Genomic DNA, 22,059 nt, shown 5'->3' on the forward strand with positions numbered 1-22,059 from the left:
TTTTCTGGGAAGTTTGGTAAAAAAAGAAATCAGAAAAGAAATGATGCACCGAGAACCTTCTAATTTTTTTTTTCACATGAGCACATACTTTCACAAATGTGTGAGGGCAATTTTAAGTTTGGGTAGCTGGCGTAAATTGGGTCTGGTGTAAGAGTGGAATAGGCTGGATGCTTTGCTGTTCATTCTGAGACGTTTTAAAAGTTTTTTTTGTGAAGAAGGTGCACTGTTGGTTTCTGGGCTTTAACTGGAGCCCAGTGACACACATTTTCAACCTTACTTCTTTTTCAGTGAAGTTTTTTATTTGTGACTAAACCATAGGGGATTCCTTATTAAATGGGACTACAAATGTGCTGAAAGTTACGTACATGTTTCAGTGTACTGCTGCATCAGAGCCCAAGTGGGGTAACATGAAGATCCTTATTACAAATTGTAGAAACACGTTAAGCTGTAAAATTATAACAAAACACTTTATTTTGTTCATAGGTTGATATCTCTGATTAATTTAACTTCAGTATTTGGCTTGCAAATTTTAACAATATAATTTTGTTTAAGTTTAGTGGTTCCTTCTCTGTTTCAAATTGCCTATCCTTTCCTGACTACTGGCTTGTGAATTGTAACCATAAGTGAAGCACTTTTTGTTTCATCCCCTTGCAGAAGGTCATCTATCAAATTCAAAACACGGTCTGTATTCAGCCTAGTTCATTAAAAGTACTTGTTTTGAACATGAACCCCTTTTCTTTTTAATCAGCATATCTCCAGAAGAAAAAACACATGATGGAAAGACATACACTTCAAAATATTAATACACAAAGCCTCCTTGTGTATACTTGTGAAGTTTTTTGTTGTTCTTTTGGAAGCTACACATCTTTCACTTGGAGAGCAGAGAACATGTTGTTGCATTTAAGTTGCTGTGATTTTTGAAGTTACTTACATTTTAAAGGCAACATATTTTATCAGTTTCATAGTTCTCATAGTGCCTGCTCAAAAACCCATTGAAGTCAATGGAAAAACTCAACTTTCACTTTAATGTGCTTTGGATCTGGTCCACAGCTTCCTGGTTAGTATTTAGTAAACATCAAATGTTTTTAGAATTCCTTAATGACCAGGGACTAAATCCTGCCCTGGCATAAACTGGTGCCTCTCTCACTAAACCACAGGAGTTGTGCCTGGTTACTCCAGGACTGAATTTGGACGAACGTCTAGAGTAACAATATTTGCATTAAGACTTGTATCCAGCTCCAGATGATGACAATGACCAAACTCCAAATGAACTCAATGGAGCAGAATCAGACCTATAAGAAGCTAAATGCCTTCAAATTATACCTCATATATGTGTTCTACTAAAGGGCCGACATCCTCTTCTTTGGTGGGCTCATCTTTAGGCTCCCAGTTGTGAAGTGGCAAAACAATTTGTGGAGGATGAGACACACTGCAATATATAAAAAGGTTTAATATGTCACTTGCAGATTCATCTGCTATGTTATCATCAGATATACTACCTTTAACAAAGGTAAGACTACTTTATCCAGCTGAAACTACAAATACATTTTAGATAGGCCGAATGGTCACTAGAATTATGCTAGGTGAATTGGACAACACTTCCAAAAAGTGCAATAGACTCTTTAATGAGCACTAATGGTCAGTATCTCAGCCTTGCATCTCATCTGAAGGATGGCACCCTCCAGCCACATGTTGCCCCCAACCATTGGAGGACTGATTCTCTTTTGACTTGGAGGAAAGAGTGCTATCTGTCTAGGTATTTATAGCATACTCCTCACTCTGCTCTCTGAAGGCATCACTCAATGCTATAAACTCAGGTTAGTGCTCTACACAAAAACTTCAGGCTTTTCTTCTCATCCTCATCCAGAGTTTCCAGAGTCTAGAATTTTACATTCTACTTCCTTTTTAAAGCCAATTTTATCTGTCTTAGGTACTTATTTGGCTTCCCTTCTTGTAGTATCAGAGTGCCTCACAATCTTCAATGTATTTATCCTTGCAACACCCTTGTGAGGTAAGGAAGTACTATTATTCCCATTTTAAGATGTGCAACTTGCCTAGGGTCACAGAAAGTCTGTTGGGCAGCAAAGAATTGTATCCAGTGTGCCTCAGCTCTGGCTAGTGCCCTAAACACTGGATCATCTTCCTCTTTTTGGTTCAAAAACAGTAACATTCATCGCAATTATCCAAAATGTTAGAGCATCATACAATCAGTAAACAAGGGTTAAGAGAAAAGGACATAGTACATAATGAAACTAAGCACCTGGATCAGATGCTTTTCTACCTTCTTTGCATCTCGATCCCAAAGTAAATTAGAACTTCACAACTTTCTTCTAGCCTCCTATTTAATTCTCCTTCCTACCATCTCAGAAAAGGCTGAGTAGTGTTAATTCTTTTAAAATTCCTATCTAAATCACAAATACTATTTCCTGCAGCACCTGCAAGTTCCTTGGAGGCCTCCCATCCAGTCACTAACTTTAACCCAGTTTAGCCTATGAGATCTTAAACTGTCACAGCCCAAGATTCTCTTCTAGCTCATTATGTGAGTTCTGGTCAGTACATCCTGCAACGGACATCCAACAATACTGCCTGAAACAGAAGTAGGTTTGTGTTAAAATACTAAATAATCAAATTAAATATTACCCCTTCATTGCAGCAATTAACATTGATTGCAGTTTTGCTGTAAAACCCACTTGGTACTAATTTTAAGATTATGCAGCTTTGAGGAGGGGTGTCATGTTTAAATGTGTTCTCTCTCAGAGCTGGAAATTCATGTTTGGGCCAACAGCATATTGTAAAAAATTTAAATCACAAATGAATTATTCATCTAGGTTAATGTTTGATTAAATATATAACATAACAATCATGGCTTTCTAACCACTGATCTTAAAAATAGCTTTCTCTTGAATCTCAACACAGAATGCAGAACCATAGGAGCAGGTTGTTCCTAGAAGAACCAATATTTTTGTTGCAACTGCTGACATTTTAAAATGTCTTTGGAAGAAAAAAAGGTTTCTGTTTCCAGTTCTAATGTCATGCACAATCACTGAAATATCTGACAGAAATTTTGCTGCAGAATATAGCAGAAAATAAAGGAATATTGGATAAGAAGAAGTGGAGAGCATCTGGAGTAGTTTGGAAACACAGGGAAAGAACAGCTAACACTGTGACTTCACAATGTTAAGGCAAGCCTGTACTATATTGGTAATTCTGGATATTCCCTCGGGCTGTAAAAAGGCCATCAACTCACAAAAGCAAGGATACCAGAAGCCACATTCATAAACTAAATGTGGCTTAAAGCCACATAAGACACATAAAATTAATATATATTTTTAAAAAGTAAGAGAATTTTAAATTAGGTGCTTGGCTCTAATCTGTTAAATTTCACAAATTGCTTTTCTTCCAGTAGTAGTCTCTGTTTTAATGCTTCTTCGGAGATTAGGAAACAAAGCCCTGACACATGTCACTTTAAGGAACCACTAAAATATTGCAAAACACTGGCTGTGCTATAAATAAAAAAGAGAAGGCTTTAAAAACCTGTGTTTCCTATTCAATTCCTCATGCAGTTTTCTTCTCATCAACAGAAACAATTTAAAAAATATAAATTTGGACATTCAGTTACAATTATTTTAAAATAAAAGAATACGGGGCGTGTAAAATCTATTAAAATAAACTTTACAATGGATGCTTGGGATGGCTGCTATTTTTATAATAAATGAAGTAAATCAGGTTAATTTGAAGGGTATTTATCTCTACATTTCGATTAATTTTATTTTGTATTTAATTTAGAAATCTGAATGTTTGAATAACGTATTGTCTAAGGACTCCTACTAAACTGTTAGGAGTAGAAGATGGGGGAATCAGATCCACAGAAACACTAATAAAATAAAATAGGTAAAGTCTTTTGAAAGGCAATTTGCCCAAAATGTACAATAAGAATTTGGATTTGATCTATGACCTCAATCATCAGGATAATTTGGTCACTCTCATTTCACCATTCTTTGGATGTTTCTCTTAGGTAATATTTCATATTTTATGGAAAAAAGCTTTTCATATCACCATATTTAATTTAAAATGTTGATTTACACAGTCCTGTCTACTACAAAATACTGAATTTTAAAAGAAAAATTGGTATGAGACTGAATATTTAAACGAAAGTCACCAAATTTACTCTATACTGCTGTCACTTTATTTCTGTAACACTTTCTTATGACAATGAAAGAAATCACGTATTTTACTTTTTATTAAAGCTATAGAAGTCACACACAATTGTGTACCAACCATCACCGGGTAAGCTGGCCCTGAAAGGGGTTCGGTTCAGCCTCACTTGTGGCAGGCTTAGCCCACCTCCTCAGGTGAAATGAATGACACCAGGGTCCACATGACAGGGAGTAGTTTGGAACTGGACCACGCCTTCTGGGGAATGTAAAAGCAACCTGGAGTTCAACAAGGCTGAATTCAGAGAGTCTCTCCTTAGTTCCCAGGCAGAGAGCCAGGCTTCAGGGAGCAGACGCCAGCTAAGAAGGTTTGGGGAGGGAGCTGCTGGGAAGAGGGCAGGTGAGAACTCTCCAGAGCTTCCAGGCAGAAGGCCTGGGAGGGCGACCTGCACAGGATGAGCAGCTCTAGCTCTGGGCTGATAAAGGGCTTTAAACCCAGAAGAGAGACTATTAGCAAAGGCAAACTGGGACAGCAGCAGGGTCTGAAGCTATACCAGGCAAGCTGTGCTACACATACACTTATTGCCTGCATAATAAACCAGTAAAGGAAGGGTACATTTCAAATCAAACCAGGTATAGTAATATTTCAATTTTCCTTATACTTTCAAAATGCATTTTTCTTTCTCAAAAAGAACCAATTTGCCTTTTCACAGCCCTAGCCTGTTAGTAAAGGTACCATTTTATACATACAAAGAGAAGTCTGAATAAAAATGAGAATCTGAGTACTTGTCTTGGGGGGGAAAAGTGCAATTTTGCATAATGAGTTTCTGCCAGGAGTTTATAAAGCATTTTTTGTTAGTTGCGGTGGTACTCTTCCTCCAAAAAGAAAAAAAATCCAGCTGTTAAGATATACACTGGTTGCTATTCAGAGCTGTAGTTCAAAGTAAGTTTGGTTGTTTCTTATTTTGTAAACTAATGGAATTTCACAGGATTATTTAACCATTGCATTTATTCAAAGCACTATGAATAGGCAAGGTCTCATAGGACCATAAATAACTGATTGATGAGAATGTGATATGCTTTCAAGTGAAAGGAAAGGCATGTAATGTGCTGGCTTTTATTTTTGGTGATATGCCACCTAGGTTGTGGTTTGCCACAAGTTACTAATGACATGCTACAAAAGAAGTACCATTGTATGAAATGCCTATCACTTCACCACCAAGTATTCCAAATGCCATGAAATGCTACAAACACCTCTTACATTTTGTATCATTAAATTCCTTTTTGTTCTGTTCCTTTACACATTCTATTCCAAAACCAGTTAAAGGATATCATATCTATCCCTGGTGAAATAACATTCATAGCTCAGCGGGTAATCTTTGCAATGACTGCAGAACCCACAGCACTGAAAGGATACCTCAAACACACACGATGACTCTTGTGTATCAGATTTTACATTTGCCCCTGATTTCAATGGAAGATACGTAAACACGTATACACACAAATAGCTGCCAGTTGTTTAGCTATCTAATGAGTCTCAAAACCACAAGTTATTCTTATTAAATATAGTAATTGGTATGTTCACTAGACCATGTTTCAAAAACTAAAACCACTAGAATGGAAACTTTCAGCATAACACCGCATGATAAATCCAGGCAGTTGTCTTCCAAATAATGCCTTTCAAATTTTACAGATATGTGTAGCCAAGGCTGCGTGAGGGTGTGGTTTCCACATATGTAACTTTAACCAATGAGGGTAAGTCTACACTTCGAGGTGGAGGTGCACTTTCCACAACACTAGGTATATTTTCGGGGAGCTAGCCCCTTCTGTTGCTGCAGCTACACTCTTATTTTTGGCACATGAGCTTGAGCAGAGCTAGCATGGGAATCTCCTCGTACTGGACTTCACACCACTGGCTCAAAGTGCAGACATACCCTGAGAAACATTTACAGACCACTGTGGATGTGCAGTAATCTAATCCTTGTTAAGAAACTTCTGCCTGCAGCAAGTCTTCCCATACTAACTGACTCCCTTCCTATGGTGTTCTCTGCCAGAGGCTTGGCTACAAGCAAGTGGAAATCACATGAATAGTCACTGAAACATGGATATCTTAAAGAAAAAAAATGACAAACAGCATTACTAAACTCCAACAGGAAGCATGACAAGGGATGGTTCAAAAATTCTTCATTTGTTTTAATAAATTATTTGATGAAGATATTTTCCCTACCTCAGATGTGGCAGAATAACTCACATATATATTCAGCAAATAATATGATGCATTTTGTCAAACTTCCTTAATAAAATATTCAATTATTTCTCTCTCCACTCCCCCAGTTTCCTGAGAGTTGGGGTGGTTAGCTTCCCTGAGGTTCAGTTCCTTAATTAGCAAAATCTCTCTGGCAAAGACCTTGCGATGTTTCTTCACAAATCTACCACATTATGGCAAATACCAAAAGCAAAGGGACAAGCCCATAAAGTAGAGAGTGTGCTGACTACAAGTCCTTATATGAAACAATTCTCATGTCTGTTACACACCCTACTTTTCAGCACCCGGGGCAGCAACCCAGGTCACCTGTCCCTAAGGCCTATTTTGGGGTACATTCTCTAATATTTGATGTTGGTTTTCCAAATGCCCAGGCTCAGCTGTTTATCTGTTTACATAGATTTTCATCAAAAGACATGCATATTGCAGTGTAGAAAAAGCATTATAGTAGAGACAAGTAAGAGCCCACAGAAGAGTAATCTGTGGATGCACCCAGCATGTTAGAGTCATCACTGAAAAACAGGAGGCACTTTAATAGGGAAGATCCCTGCCCTCAAAATAGCAACGTTTTCAACCAGCTCTGTTGCCAGTTTATATCTTTATTTTATCCCTGGTTCAGCTAAGCACTTCAGCACATGCTCAGTCCCACTTGCTTCCTTGGCTGCCACTGAACCAGCACCAGCACCTCCAGGGCATCAGGCCCCAAAGGCCATGCTGCACCCACATGGCCCTTCTCCACCAGATTCAGCATATTTCTGGAGGCACAGATTCCTCTATGAGCACAAGCACTCACCATCACCAGCTGCAGCAGGGGTGGGAAGAATGTCTGCAGAATCTGCAGCCCCATGATTTTAGGGCTATGATTACTGAACATTTCACCTGAATTGGTCCACTCATTCTCTCTAACCTCTTACTGTTCGTTGACATCATCACCTACTCTTGACAACCCCCCCCCACACACAGAGTGCACCTTGCTTTCTTCTCCTTACTGCATCCTCAATCCTCATCCTCAATCTCCACTTTCTCTTCCCTCTATGTAGTCTTCGCAATCATCCTTTGTTTCAGTCTCTATAAATCCTCTCCCATAACACCACCTTGCCAAAAATATCACCTCTTTCTCTCTAACTCCCTTCCTCTCTATCTATCCCAGAATATGACTATCTGACTATCCCCGAAAATGATGCAAACTCACTTTAATCTTGAACATTCTTAAAACAAACACTGCTTTACAAAAAAGTAACCCTTAACAGAAGACCACATGTTCTTTGGTTTGCCCCTCATGTTACTTTGAATAACCCCCTTTCTTTTAGTTTTCTTTTTGCTGTTAGCTGGGAAGCACTTAGATTGTTGATAAATTACATAGCCAATTGCTTAACCACACTTTGGTTAGGTATGAAATACATTCAGGAGACCAAATAACCAATGTCAGTCAGGTTTATTGCTAAAATTCAATAGTAGTACAGGAAGAAAAGTTCAATATGATACCAGTTTCTGGGAAGCAGTCTCATGCAGTGTTGTTAAATTCACCTTACACAGAATGTTTGCTCCCAAAGATACAAATTTCAGCTAGGAGTATTTATGGGATGATTTTATAAGTTATAAGACTTTTTACATGTTACTAAAATCCAACCCATCAGTTCATCTCTGTTCCATAAATTGTTGTTCTGTACCTTTCCTTATCTTTGTTTTGGATACTAGCATGTGTGTGAAGGTACCTCCCTAGCTTGTTCCAGGGTAAAAGGTTAACAAATTTTGCCTTAGACAAGTTTGTTATTTTCTAATGCCAAAGATTACTTCAGTTTAGCAAAGTCTTATGGGATACTTAGCCTCAGTGAACAAGATTATAAAACCATAGTTTGCAGTGCCTTCCACCAACACAAGTTGGTCCGATAAAAGATATTACTCACTTGCCTTGTATCTCTCAGAATTATACAAGACAAAGGCCAGTTCAGGCAATATAAGTATTAGAAATTATATGTTATATTGATATTGTGTGCTTAATGCATATTAATATATGTGGTATCAATAATACATATTGATAATGTGATTTATATAATTTTAAGACCAGCATATATTGGTCAGAGAGATACTAGGGTAAAGGGCTACAGAAAACTCTGAGATAGATCATCTTAAATTGTTGTTCTTTGGAGCAGGGACCATGTCTTCTCTATGATCTGTGAGGTACTTGGGATGCTTTAGGGTGCTAGACACATAAACAGTAATATGTATTTTATGTATTGGGTCTAGTTTAGATATCAGCAACAGCATACAACTGTCCAAGCGATAATTAACCTTGTCCATGCTAAATCATTAACACTGTTCTGGACCAAAGTGGAAAGCTCTCTAGATTAACTGTTTTGAACAGGGCCTCTTGCTTCTTGCCTTTTTCAGTTTCCAAATATTTGAGGATATAAAAATGTAGTAATTACCAGTCTGGATCACACCAAAGGCCCCATCTAGCCCACTATCCCACAGCTGGTTCAGAGGAAAATGTAAGAACCCTGCAGTAGGCAGATGTGTGTTAATCTCCTCCCCCACCCACACACACACGATAGATTCATCCTGATAGTTTATTTATATCCTGAAACAAAAGGTTTAATAACCTTTCCAAATTTCTTGTTGTCATTTATTATGATAATTCCAGACTCCAGAACTGAACCTGCAGTTTTTATGTGCGTACACAATTGAATATATGAAGACAATAGGGCTCGGTGTGGGCACAGAGCCCATTTCCTCCACATGACAGGACCTAAAGCCCCCATCCTGCAATGCTTGTGTGTGTGGTATTCCCCTGAAATCAGGGACAGTTCTGCACTTAAAAGACCTTGCAGGATTGGGCCATAAATAATATACAGTCATATAAAGATTCATTGAAAAAATGTACATTGGTTGCAAGTATGAATTGAAATACTGAAGTGCTTACCCTATGATCTGTACTTGAGCCACAGCACTGATGTTGATTTGAAGGTTAACCACATTGCTGGTGGGATTAACTTTATTAGAACTAGAATAGATTTGCACACAGGTTAGTTAAGTTTCAAGTACAAAATTAGAAAAACAATCATTTAATACTAACTCTGACACTTCAGAATTCAGTTTCATGCCAGTGTCCACCATTAATTAATGAGAACAGGCTAGTATTGGAAATGTTATATCACTGACTTTAGAACCTAGAAAAATTAATAATCATTATATGCAAGCATGCAAACACATGGATATAAATATATTAATGTATAGTATATGTACTCTCTCTCTATATATATATATGGGGTGTATTTCAAAGAACCTGCTATGACTCAACAAAAAATTAATTTGTTTCTGTTGAGCATTATAGGCAATTCTTATTTCATTTCCTACTATATACAGCAGGACCTCAATTTTATGAACTGTCTTATGAATGAACACTTATATGAATAATTTTTCTGCCGCCCAAGTCATCTCATCTTCCTGCAGCCGAACGTGACTTCAATCCTTTCGCCCACATTCAAGCTGATGTGCAGGTTTGAACATACGGAGAGATTTGGCGGTAAAGAAAAGATGGAATTATTTCAAAGAAAAATCAGGCATGCTGTATTCTTTTATTACCATTTGTTATGTACCCTGTCACCAAATGATTAATAAATTATTGTATGCATCACACCTACTGTAAGTAGATGTTCAATTTTATGAAATTTTTGATCATATGAACTCCTCAGTCCCCAATTAGTTAATAAAATAGGGGTTCTACTGTAACAATTGATCTCATCCCATGTTTTAGTAATACAATGAAATCAGGCTTCTTTTAGAAAATCTTGTGATCTGGTTATGACACAAAAGAACAATTACTTAGAGAATTTGTTTGGCTGGGTTATATGTAAACTGTCTGGTCTGATTTTGCATCTGTCTGTGTAGGGAAATCCCAGTAAAATCAAGAATAGTTTTGCGCATGAAAACATGGCAAGGCTAACTAACAAGCTTTCCTCTGATACTGTTTGGCTTTTAAGGCTCTCCAAACTTGTGAGTATGAAGAATGATAAGATTAAATGAAATCCCTCAGGGAAAAACTATCCTTGAAATGAACTACATTTTTCCTCAGTCTTTCTATCCCAGATCTCACCCAGCAATAAAAATGAAATCCCAGATTGAAGGCCCGATTCTCTCACTTTTCTATAAACAAATATTTAGGCCTTATCATCCTACAAACCCTCCCTAGTGCATGTAGTCGTTTTCACTTTAATATGACTGATCATAAGATTGGGGACTATCCACGTGAGGAAGGATTTGTGGGATCAAGACCATATACATATGCAATATAAATATTTAGAGATTTTTAAACTCATTTTCATCGTGAGACTAATGTTAGTGAGGTTTTGAGCATTTCCAAGCAAGCCTAGAGGGCCCCTTTCCACCGGAGTTTGAGCCTCTATTGCTGTCATAGTTTACTGTTATCACATCTGCGTAGCATCAGTTAAATGGAAACATTTTGAACAGGACAGAATTCTAATTGCCTAACTACTGAGAAGTAATAGGGCAATTCTGTTTTGATCCAGAGCTTCTGGGTCCAAATTGCTAAATTAGAGGCAACTTTAATTTGTTTGTAAACTGGTGCATTTCAAAATATCAGTTTAGTTTTTGATTTAGTCCTGTCATTTCCTTGCAGCCATGGAAAGCAGCTTGGGGACTGTAGTTAAAGTTAAAATTTTAATTTCCTTGTCAATACAAAGGTGATTATAACATTAATTTGTTATGATAAAATGCACTCCAATTCCCACAAGGGCAGTAATTTCCATACAGTTCACATGCTCCGACTACACAGCATCAGATTATGGTCCAATATTTGGGTCACTGATATGTTTTCTTTGAGGTTCATGATATTTTCTCATTATGCTAGTATTTTAAATAAAGAAGTCTATATACTGATATGCATTGCACACCTCTCTGTACAGATATCTAAGGAAACTATCTGTACCTAACAGAATTCATATTAAAAAAGGAACTACATTTGACAGACAATACTAGTTCCCTGGCCTCTTCCCATAAGCAAAGCTTCCCTTGTTGTTTTCTGTGAGCTACCGTTACCCATTTGGTATGTAGAAATATTTATTTTTTGCATATTATTTTGGAGCAAATTAATGATTGGTTTCCTATGGAAAAACTACTCATGCTGAAACACGTATCCAAGCCAAACAAGTTTTATGCTTAGTCTTCTTTTCCTGTTAGGTCATTTACTTTTGCTTCACTATGGTTTCCTGTTTCCTTGTTTTTTTTATGATTGTTTTATCCTTTCATTAAGGAAGTAGAAATACTATTTAACATTTAGAATGCGCATAAGCTTGACTGCTGCTGTGGAAGGAACACACAAAGTAGTCTCTAAGTACAGCAAGGTGCACTTACACTACAGCAAGAGGATAAAATAATGATTTTTTTTTAGACAGAGTGGGGGGAGCTGTGCAGCATTTTAATCTCAATGTTTGGAAACAGAACTTTTCTACCTAATATTTCTAAACAGTTTCTCCTCCTGTAACTGAATGCATCACACCCGTTAAAGGAATATAAATTGTCTAGATTCCCTAAGAATTTGGATTTGTTTGGAATAGAGGTTTTCAGGTTTTAAGCATCAGAACCTCTATCTAATCTAGCCATATGAAGAGGGAGGATGGTCAGAACCCTCCACCTCATATGAGAACCCATGTTTTTCACTGATGTTAGGGTTCCATGAGCCATGGGTAGGCATCGTATTTTTAAATTTAAATATAGTCATCACCTTTCACCTGACTGACACATATACTGAAACTAAATTTCCATTTGGCTCACATACCAAATGGTTCTACAAATTCCCAAGCACCTTTCACTGTATGCACATGGCATGCACCTTTCTTTTTCCTTCGTTCCCCTTCCCTGAGTAGTCAGTGTGATTCACCTCTGGGTTCTACACTGGTCTCGGCCAGGATAATGCAAAGGTCAGTGCCCTAGTGAAGCCAAGTCTGATGGGTGGAAGGGGTGAATGTTATCATGGGGCATATGCCCATGATGCCTCCTCTGCTAGGCAGCTTACAGCCAACTGGTGCAACTAATTCTATGAGGTGTTGAATGAATAGGTCTATGACCAAGGCTGTCAGGTGATGCACTGATCTAGCACATTTCCTGGGCATTCCCCACCAGTCGGGCAACCAGGAAGCATCACCCTCAAGTTAAAATTGCCCCTGTGTCCAGGCAGGATGACTTGAGGGAGGGTTGGAGCATGAGACACCTCTCTATGTTCTCTGGAAAAAATCAAGCCCTGCATGTGCCTTTCTGCCTTTTCCCTGTTTAGGTGTTTATCTCTGAGTCCTTCCTGCTGTGAGGAACATTTTGAAATGATGATTTAAACAATATCTGTGTTATTTATTGTAGTGAACATGATCAAGACACTCATTAAAGACCAGAGACTGGCAATTAAATCAATGAGGGTAGAGCAAGGAGACACCTCAGGGAGAACTCTGGCTGGTGATTTGATGAGCACAGATGCAGTAGGACAGTGTTTCCCAAACTTTGGATGCTGCTTGTTCAGGGAAAGCCCCGGTGGGCTGGGCTGGTTTGTTTACCTGCAGCATCTGCAGGTTTGGCTGATCGCGGCTCCCACTGGCTGCGGTTCGCCTCTGCAGGCCAATGGGGGCTGCAGGAAGCGGCAGCCGGTATGTCCCTTGGCCCGCGCTGCTTCTCCAGGCGCCGCTTCCCGCAGCCCCCATTGGCCTGCAGCGGCGAACCATGGCCAGTGGGAGCCGCGATCGGCCGAACCTGCAGACGCGGCAGGTAAACAAACCGGCCCAGCCCACCAGGAGCTTTCCCTGAACAAGCGGTGTCCCAAGTTTGGGAAACACTGTAGTAGGAGATCTGCCAGCCTTTGAAAAACTGTACTGTATGTGCTTCTGCCACTGCTCCTAATCAACTCTATTTTCATACTGGGGGGCAGGGAAGGATGGGATGGCATGTTGTGGCCTGAAGCACTGCAGCAGAGGGACATTTATTATTAGCAGTTCAGCCACATCATTGTGGCTACAGCTAGTAGAAAAACTTTGACTTCTCTTCCCCGCTCCCCCAAAAATTTCATGTGGTTCAAGTTAGACCCTGTTTTCTTTTTTGCCAATTTTTTAAAATTGTAACTTTTCTCCTAACTCTTATCAAAATGGTTATTGAGAGAGCTGGTCAGAGACTGGAATTTCTGTTACATGGGACATTCCAAAGTTCTGAAAAATTCTCATTCCAAATTGGAACAAAAATCTGAAATCTCAAAATTTCCTGCAAATCAAAAATTATGACTTTTGTTTTATTTGGGAGCACTGAATCATTTTGTTTTGAATGTTATATTATGTTAAAATATTAAAAACAACACATATAATATTTAAAAAATGAATGTAAGTCTAACCTAAATAAATCAAAATGGTAGTCTAAGCTAGATGTTTTTACTTTATCAGAATGTTTTGACATTATCTAAATGAAGTGAGAAAGCTGAAACGAATAATTTTGACTTTCCCCTTTAAATTTAATCAAGATTTACATATTTCTGCAAAATGGTTTGCCTTTGATGGAAAACTGTCAACATTTCTAACTAGTTCTAGTTATCAAGATTTTTATTTTCCAATTTTCACTAAACAATTATTTTTATAATTTCAATTACAAAAAATATAAAAATATAAATAACAAATTTCATGGAAAATGAAAAATTTAGAAAAGTAAAGTTTTTCAATAATAATTTTGTTGGAAAAAGGCCTTTTTCAATTACAGCATTTTATTGCTAAAAAATCAGACCACCTCCAATTGTGGACTTTCTATTTTCTAAGACGGGCATAAGGGAGAAGCCGGTCTTTTTTATTTTTTTTTCTGCATCAGGATGTGTTTCTAAAACTTGGATTATATTTAGGCTTGGAAGGATCAGATTTTATCACTCAGCACAAACACAAGCAATGAAAGAAATATTTCCATCAATAGTAATGAAAATTTAGTTTGGCAATAAAAATGCTGCTTGAGAACTTATTAGAGTTTGATTTAAAAACATTTACTTTGTCAAGATCACATGCCAAAATATGCAATTGTGTTTTAATGGTTATAAAGCTTTAACTTTTTGAATTTCAGAATCTACTGTCATTAAATAATTATTGTCTGACCACTCCTCCAGTCTGACCTCCCCATAATTTCCCACAACTGTGAAAATTTAAAAATAAAAAACAAATGGGAAGAAATGCTTAAAAACAAACTTCAATATGATCCAAACAACATTATATATATATACACACACACACACACACAATTTGATTGGATAATATATATAATTGAATTCTGCTGTGCCTAATTATGTGTTTCAAGTAATTCTGAAGGGGGATATCAAGTTTAAATTCCATAAAGCTGGCACCCAAGGAACCACTGACCACAACCAGAAGAAATGAATTTTGACAAATGAAAAACCCTCAACATGTTCCTGTAGCTGATTTAGCTAAAAGGCAACAGAGTGGTCTGTACCAGTTTTAGAATCCTCTAGAAAACAGCTGCAAAAGGAAATGCCATGGAATAATTACATCCATTGTAGAGTTACAATAGATCTTCTTGGCACTAGTTTTGAAATATGGATAGATATTTAGAGTATAAACCATTGTGTACTTGGTAAAATAATCTAACCTTTTTACTTGCAGTTCAAACTTGATGCTGAAATCGGCATTTTCAAAATGCTGAACAGAAAATCGGATGCCAGTGGAGAACTAGGAAAACACAAATGTTTTGTGAGTAACATTTTGAAAGGATGATTTAAATGTCTGTTATTTTTTGTAGTGGACCTAATCGAGACAGTCATTAAAGTGTCCATCCATTCCCCTCCCCCCCACCCAAACAAATGAAAGAGTCAGTAATTAAAAGTGACAGTTTTAAAGACATGACTCATCATGGGAAAAACAGCACTCTTTAAAGTTATGATTTTTAGATTTGTACAAGCAGTGTGTAATTGTGTATTAATAATTATTAAGGGGACACCGTTAATCTAAAACCAAGTCAATTAACAACATATAGAAGCAGGAGTATTTGAAATGTTTTTCATTTGGAACTGAAACTGAAACTGTGCCAGCAGTGTTCAGCCTGTAAAGGCCGTCTGAATACTCCTCAAATTCAATTTATTGCCTTGTGTCATACACAGACTGTTTTGATCAGAACCCTGCTTGTGCTCCCTGAAAATGTTGGTTGCATGGCTACACATGCATATGTAGAAACAAATTCTTCTTGAGAATTCTATCAGGTATTGTTGAGAAACTGGGTCATCAATCCTCCATTTTCAACCAAACTTTGAACTTCTCAGTTCTCATCTTTTTCATTTTATTTTCTTGTTTGAACAAGTGGAAGAGACCTCTTTGTCCTACTTTTCTCTGCTTGCTTGTGTGGCATCTTCACCAAAACAAACACAATAATCTACAGTTTTCTTTTCAGCCCTGGAATCAATAGCATTCAAGAGGAATGCATTTCATCCTGCATTCATGCTTCTAGTCACAATTTGGTCATTTCTCATATTTTACCAACCGTCTTGGCTTAATGCCAGTGTCGATACTTTAAGTCTTCCATTAATTTTTCCTCTCCTTCTTCACTTGCAGCACATAATGGTGGATTGGGGAGTTGAAATCCATCTAGAGGACTATTTTTAGGGTGAAATGTTTCAATCTTTTCCTTCAATTATTAATTTTGTGCTATGTGGAAGACAATACTGTTAGCATAAAAGCATGCTGCAAGTTCAGGTCTTTGTCTTTCAATCATTTTAACACCAATAATCCTTGTCATTGTTTGTAGTGTCTAAAATGAACAGAAACCACTCCTGAAGTAAACTGATGCTGAATGGATGCTTGAAGGCCTGGAAGGGACTTAATTTGTCACTATGGCTACATTCTGATGATGATGAGGTAGTAGTGGCAGTGGCAACACACAGACATTTAAAGTATTAAAATTTAATGAAGCAAAAACTTTCACCTCAGTGGTGCTGGAACACTCTTTACGGTGGGGGTGCTGAAAGCCAATGGTCCCCAAACTTTTTACCTCGCACCCGCTCCTTAACCCTGTCCGGGCCCCCTCTCCCCAGAGCTGGGGCCAGGACTGAACCATGGCTCCGGGACAGGGGAGGACAGGGACAGCGGTAAGCGGGCCGAGACTGGGACCACAGCTGGGGGGCAGAACCAGAGCCCCAGACACGGGTCCTGCAGCCAGGACCCTGGGCACAGGGCTAGGAGCAGAGTTGCAGGCGTGGAACCAGCAGTGCCAGGAACCTGGGTGCGGGGCCGGTGGCCGGGACCCCGTACAAAACCTGGGGTGTTGCAGCACCCCCAGCACCCTGAGTTCCCGTGCTTATGTTTCACTGAGTGAAGTAAGAAAAGCAAAGTAAGAAATTCAGGATTTGTTCCACTGTATCTAATGGCTGGTGTATGGTGAATTTTTATTAGTGTTAATGTAACAGAGATCCAGTGAAGCAGAGATATAGTTTCCCTCTGATCTAATGGAGCAGACATGCACTGCAGTTTTGATGATCTATTAGACCTCTATCAGCCAGGGCTTAATCCTTTATTTAATACTGAAACAGCACTCCTACTGTAAAATACTAATGAGCTGCAGATGTTGCCTCTGTGTGGTCATATGTCTTTTTCTATGGCTGAGAGTTGACTCTACTAACAATAATGAAGCAATAGTGCTCATATATGCCACTGGTGAATCTCCAGAGGCCACTGGAGTGGCCAGTATGTTGCTGGATTTCTAGCAGTAAGTTTATCTTTATTGGCACAATATTAACCTGATTTTCATTTTCATTTTCCAAGTGAAGTTTATTAGTTTTGTCAGGATTATATTATCATGAACCAAATCAGATTCTCTATGGTGTCTCTTAAGGCTCCATTCTATCGTTATTATGGCACCCAGGATTATGCTAGGAGACAGACGACTGCTCCTCACTTGCTGCCTACATACAACCCACATTACTCTTATTTTTGAAAAGTGTGTTTTAGTGCATACAAAAGGTACAACATTGGCAACCATGGCGACTGAGATCTCTGTATATCAATAAAACAGGCAAACTTCCCTACACTTCCACATCTTCTCCTTCTTTTGTGTGGCAACTTCAAAAGCAACATTAAAGGTTGACATCCAAGTTTGTCATCAACAATATGGCTTCTGGTAACATGGACTGAACCAAGGCTGTCCTTCCAGAAAAGCATTTTAGAGGGCAATTGTTCACTAGGTGTTCCATGGTTTGGATGTCTTCTCCACATTCATATATTGGATTGTCCTTCATTTTCCATTTGTGTAGTAGACAATGCAAGTGTGTGGTTCTGGTGTGGTTCACTGTGATCCATATCTTATGTGCCATGGTGAAGCTAAGTGCTTGGTCTGTAGGATCCATGAGCAGGTCTTGATTCTTGACCCTGCTATTTTCTCAAATTCTTCACCCATTGTCTTTTGGCGACAGTCTTGAGGTTTTGAGAGCTTTGTTTGTCATAGTATTCCTGGACTTATGGTGGGATGTCGAATGGGGGTGGAGAGCTGGAGATTTTCACAGATGGAGAAGTCTGGGTTCATTATCACATGCTCATATTGTTAATGCTTCTCTTTTGGAGGGATGGTGATAAGATATGCATGAGAACAGGAAGTTAGACTGTCGGAGTTGACTTCCGCACCCCTGTACAATTCTCATAGTTAAATCACACATTGACAAGTTTCATATTTATGCTACCTGCCCGTACCGCATGCAGTATTCAGCTGCTGAGAAAACAAGGGCCAAGGTGGCTGTCTGCAAGGTGTGAGGATCTGCTCCCCAACTAGCCCCCACTAGTTTGTGGACTGTATTGTTCCTAGCATTTTATCTTGGCAGCAGTCTTCATCAGATGTTGGTGGTACATGAAGCTACAATCCAGAACCACCCTGAGATATTTTGGGAAATACTCATAACTGAGTTTGGTATCATAGAAGGTGACAGTCAAGCACTTCTTTGCATGGTGGCTGCTCAGGTGGGACATAAAAACATAAGAACAGCCATACTGGGTCAGAACAATGGTCCATCTAGCACAGAATCCTGCCTTCCAACAGTGGCCAATACCAGGTGCTTCAGAGGGAATGAACAGAACAGGTAATCATCAAGTGATCCATCCCCTATTGCCCATTCCCAGCTTCTGGCAAACAAAGGCTAGGGACACTTAAGAGTACGGTTTTGCATCCCTGCTCACCCTGGCTAATAGCCGTTGATGGACCCATCCTCCATGAACTTATCTAGTTCTTTTTTGAACCCTGATTAGTCTTGGTCTTCACAACATCTTCTGACAAAGAGTTCTATAGGTTGACTGTGCATTGTGTGAAGAAATACTTCCTTTTGTTTGTTTTAAATCTGCTGTCTATTAATTTGATTTGGTGCTCCTTAGTTCTTGTGTTATGAGAAAGAGTAAATAACATTTCCTTATTTACTTTCTCTACACAAGTCATGATTTTATAGACCTCTACCATATCCCCCCCTTAGCTGCCTTTTTTTCCAAATTCCCAGTCTTATTCATCTCTCCTCGCATGGAAGCTGTTCCATTCTCTTAATCATTTTTGTTGCCTTTTCTGTACCTTTCCAATTCCAATATATATTTTTTGAGATGGGGCAGCCAGATCTGCATGTAGTATTCAAGATGTGGGCATACTGTGGATTTATATTGAGGCAATATGATATTTTCTGTCCTATTACCTGATCACAGGTGCTTCGTCCTGGCCTAAATCCTCTTTAGGGATATAGTATTCAAAAACAGGTATAACTGTCTGGTATAACATCCTTTCCAAGAGCCTGTATGTTACACATAGTAATGACATCAGCTGGTGGTTTTTCAGAGTGTGGCTGCATTCCCTGGTCTCAGGATGGCAATGACGTTTGCCTGTTTGCCCATACCTTGGGTGTTTGGCCAATGGCATGCATGTTGAGAAAGAACTGCATCAGCCAGTCGTGGCCATGTTGACGTAAATTTTTCAGAAATTCTGGGAAGATGCTGTCTGGGCCTGCAGCCTTGCCAAGTTCGGTGAGTGTTATGGCCTTATTCACTTCTTCTCTAGCGAATGGCTTTGATAGATTCATTGTTGCTGGGCAATTGGATAGGGAACGATAAAGCGCTTTCCCATGTTAAGTGTGCCTTATCCCTATTCGTTTCCAATCTCCATTCAATCTTTGACCTCTCTTGCTGAGATTACCTCATTAAAAACTCCAACATTATTGGCAGACACCTGCCATTAATATGTAGAATAAAACTTATTGAGGCCATGGAACAGCCATCAGAAATGGTAATGACTTGGGAAGTACTTCAATCTTTAAGATTCTCAATCTGATACCTTTCAGTGTACTAGACAAGCAATTCAATTAAAAAATATTTAGACTCAATTTCTGCTTCTTGTCCTGTGCTTTAGTGCAGGTATATTTACTGTGGAGTGGCAGCATGAAGTTATAGTCAACATTCTGGGCCACACTTTGTGGTTTTTCCTGTTGTTTAATGTTGTGAAAAGGTTAAGTACATTTCATGAATAGTAAATTATTTCAAAGTCATTGATTTGCCAAAAGCCAGAGACCCTGTAATCCTGCTCCTAATAACATATTCTGAAGCTGGGAAACTGCAGACTGTTCTACATTTTACTGCAGTAGTAGTATTCCACAGGGGATGTCACTAAACCCTGCCACACAAACGGGCTAGCCTTTCCAAACAAGTTGGTCTTAAATTGCTGCAGAATTGTAGGGGCTCCAGGTATTGAAGAGTCACTGTTGTGTCTCTGTAGTTAAGGGTTTAAGAATGTTTGATTGTGATCTCGCCCCCCCCCCCACAACATCTACCAAAAACCCCTTTCTGACTGAATATTTTAACAACTGATCTCTTGCCAGAGCAAAAGTATTTTACAAAGTTGGAGGTGGATCAGAGCAGCTGTTTATGAGTTATGTGATTTGAAGAAATGACTGGTATTTCACTGTTGGAGATGTGCTAACTTGGTTTGCCATCACACAGCTTAGAAACTGTCTGGTACAGGAACTCCAGTCCTTTGGCCTTCACTAGGCCCCCATGAGATCTAGTTCCAGAGTTAAAGTTAGTATTCAAAGCTTACATGGTATTTCCAAACTTGTTGACGTTTGGATTTTTTAAAATTACAGTCTTCATATACCTTTGAATTTCAAATGCTTGGTTCTTTTCTTAGAAATAGGGCTCCTGATTTTAGTAGTTGTTTTTTTTTAAATCAATAAATAGTGATAAAACACCCCCAATACAATAAATAAGTTGGTGTTTATCCAATAAACACCAGAAAAACACCATAAATGCTTACATGTACCTAAGAGTTTGTCTACAAAGAACACTAATGCAGACTATGGAATATGATTTCTAACACACCTAAATACGTTGTGCATCAGTTGGGCTGTGCAGACCCTTCTGGTGCATAGCAGGGAACACTTCAAAGAGATCACCATTGTACATACTGTAATGGAATGTACATATGTGCGTTACTCATCACAGGTGTCAGACTTAGTAACATAAAACTCAAAACTTTCTAGCCCTCTTTTCCAGGCTCAGTTAATCCATTCAGTTAAATGGGCTCCAGGATCCCTATAGCTCTCCCTTCCAGGCTCACAGTTCTTTGCAGTCCTCGTTGCCTGTCAGGATACTGGGTGATGGTAGACAGGACTAGTGGCAGGAGCTTGGGGTTCCAGGAAGCCAAGTGTCAGAGCCGGTATCAGAGTCAAGAGTCAAGCTGAGAGTGAGAGCTGGAGGCAGAATCAGGAAACGGGCCACAGGTCAATACCAGGTATTGGGGTCCATGTTGGGATTCCAGGGGTCAGTCAGGAGTCAGAATCCATGTCAGAGTCAAGGTCAATAATGGGAATTCAGGAACAAGGAAGCTGGGCATTTGCTGCTGCTGCAGCTGCTAGCTGGGGACCCAATTGTTGCCTGAACACTTCCTGGTATATTTTGTGGGTTTATATAGAGACAAGGAGCCAATCAGGGATCACTAAGGCCACTGTCGGTCAGGTCACTCAAGGCAGAACTTCCTGTGGCATTGAACCTCTGCGGATTGTGGGTCACTGGGAGTGCGCAGGTTACAGCTGCCACTGGGTGGCAGAGTGGGGATGGTAATTGCCTGGTAGTCCTGCAAGTCTAGGTTCAAGTCTTGTCAACCCTTACATAGCCAGAGCTTCTCACCCTGCAAGCTCCTACTCCCTGCATGTCTCTCAGCTAAAGGTCATTCCTCAATAGGGTCCTTGCAGATTTCTCTCCCAGGCCTTCTGCCTGGGAGCTCTAGCAAGTTGTCAGCTGCCTTCTTTCAAGAAACATCCCTCCCCAAACTCTCTCTGATTAACTTCAGGCTGTCTTTATCTTCCTCAGAAGGCCTAGCTTCTAACCAGATGTTTCCATCACAAAACCTATGGACCCATTTGCTTCACTTGGGATGGTGGCCTAAGCCTGGCAAAAGCGCAGCTGAGTCCCAAACCCATTAAAGGGCCAGCTCAGACTGTGACAGTTCTTCCTCTAACCTCTTTATTTGTTGGCACTTAGGCTGTGAATTACTCAGAGCGGGGACGGGCCCATCTTGAATATTTGAAAATCATCTAACAGAGCTAACAGGGTGGGATCTACTATGAAAATAATGCATGAAGAAACATTTGCTTGATAT

At 39.2% G+C, this 22,059-nt stretch overlaps 1 protein-coding gene across 1 annotated transcript in view; it reads right to left on the reverse strand.

The window, feature by feature from the left end:
* ITGA8 (integrin subunit alpha 8) overlaps positions 1–22,059 on the reverse strand; it is a 172,878-nt gene that overhangs the window by 53,580 nt on the left and 97,239 nt on the right. The window contains exons 22-24 of the mRNA XM_073334109.1: positions 15,049–15,128; positions 9,341–9,421; positions 1,324–1,429 (exon numbers count right to left, since the gene is read on the reverse strand). Coding sequence (XP_073190210.1) covers positions 1,324–1,429; positions 9,341–9,421; positions 15,049–15,128 — 267 coding nt within the window. The remainder of the gene's footprint in view (positions 1–1,323; positions 1,430–9,340; positions 9,422–15,048; positions 15,129–22,059) is intronic.

The sequence above is a fragment of the Lepidochelys kempii genome, chromosome 2 (genome assembly GCF_965140265.1).
Source record: "Lepidochelys kempii isolate rLepKem1 chromosome 2, rLepKem1.hap2, whole genome shotgun sequence".
NCBI lineage: Eukaryota > Metazoa > Chordata > Testudines > Cheloniidae > Lepidochelys > Lepidochelys kempii.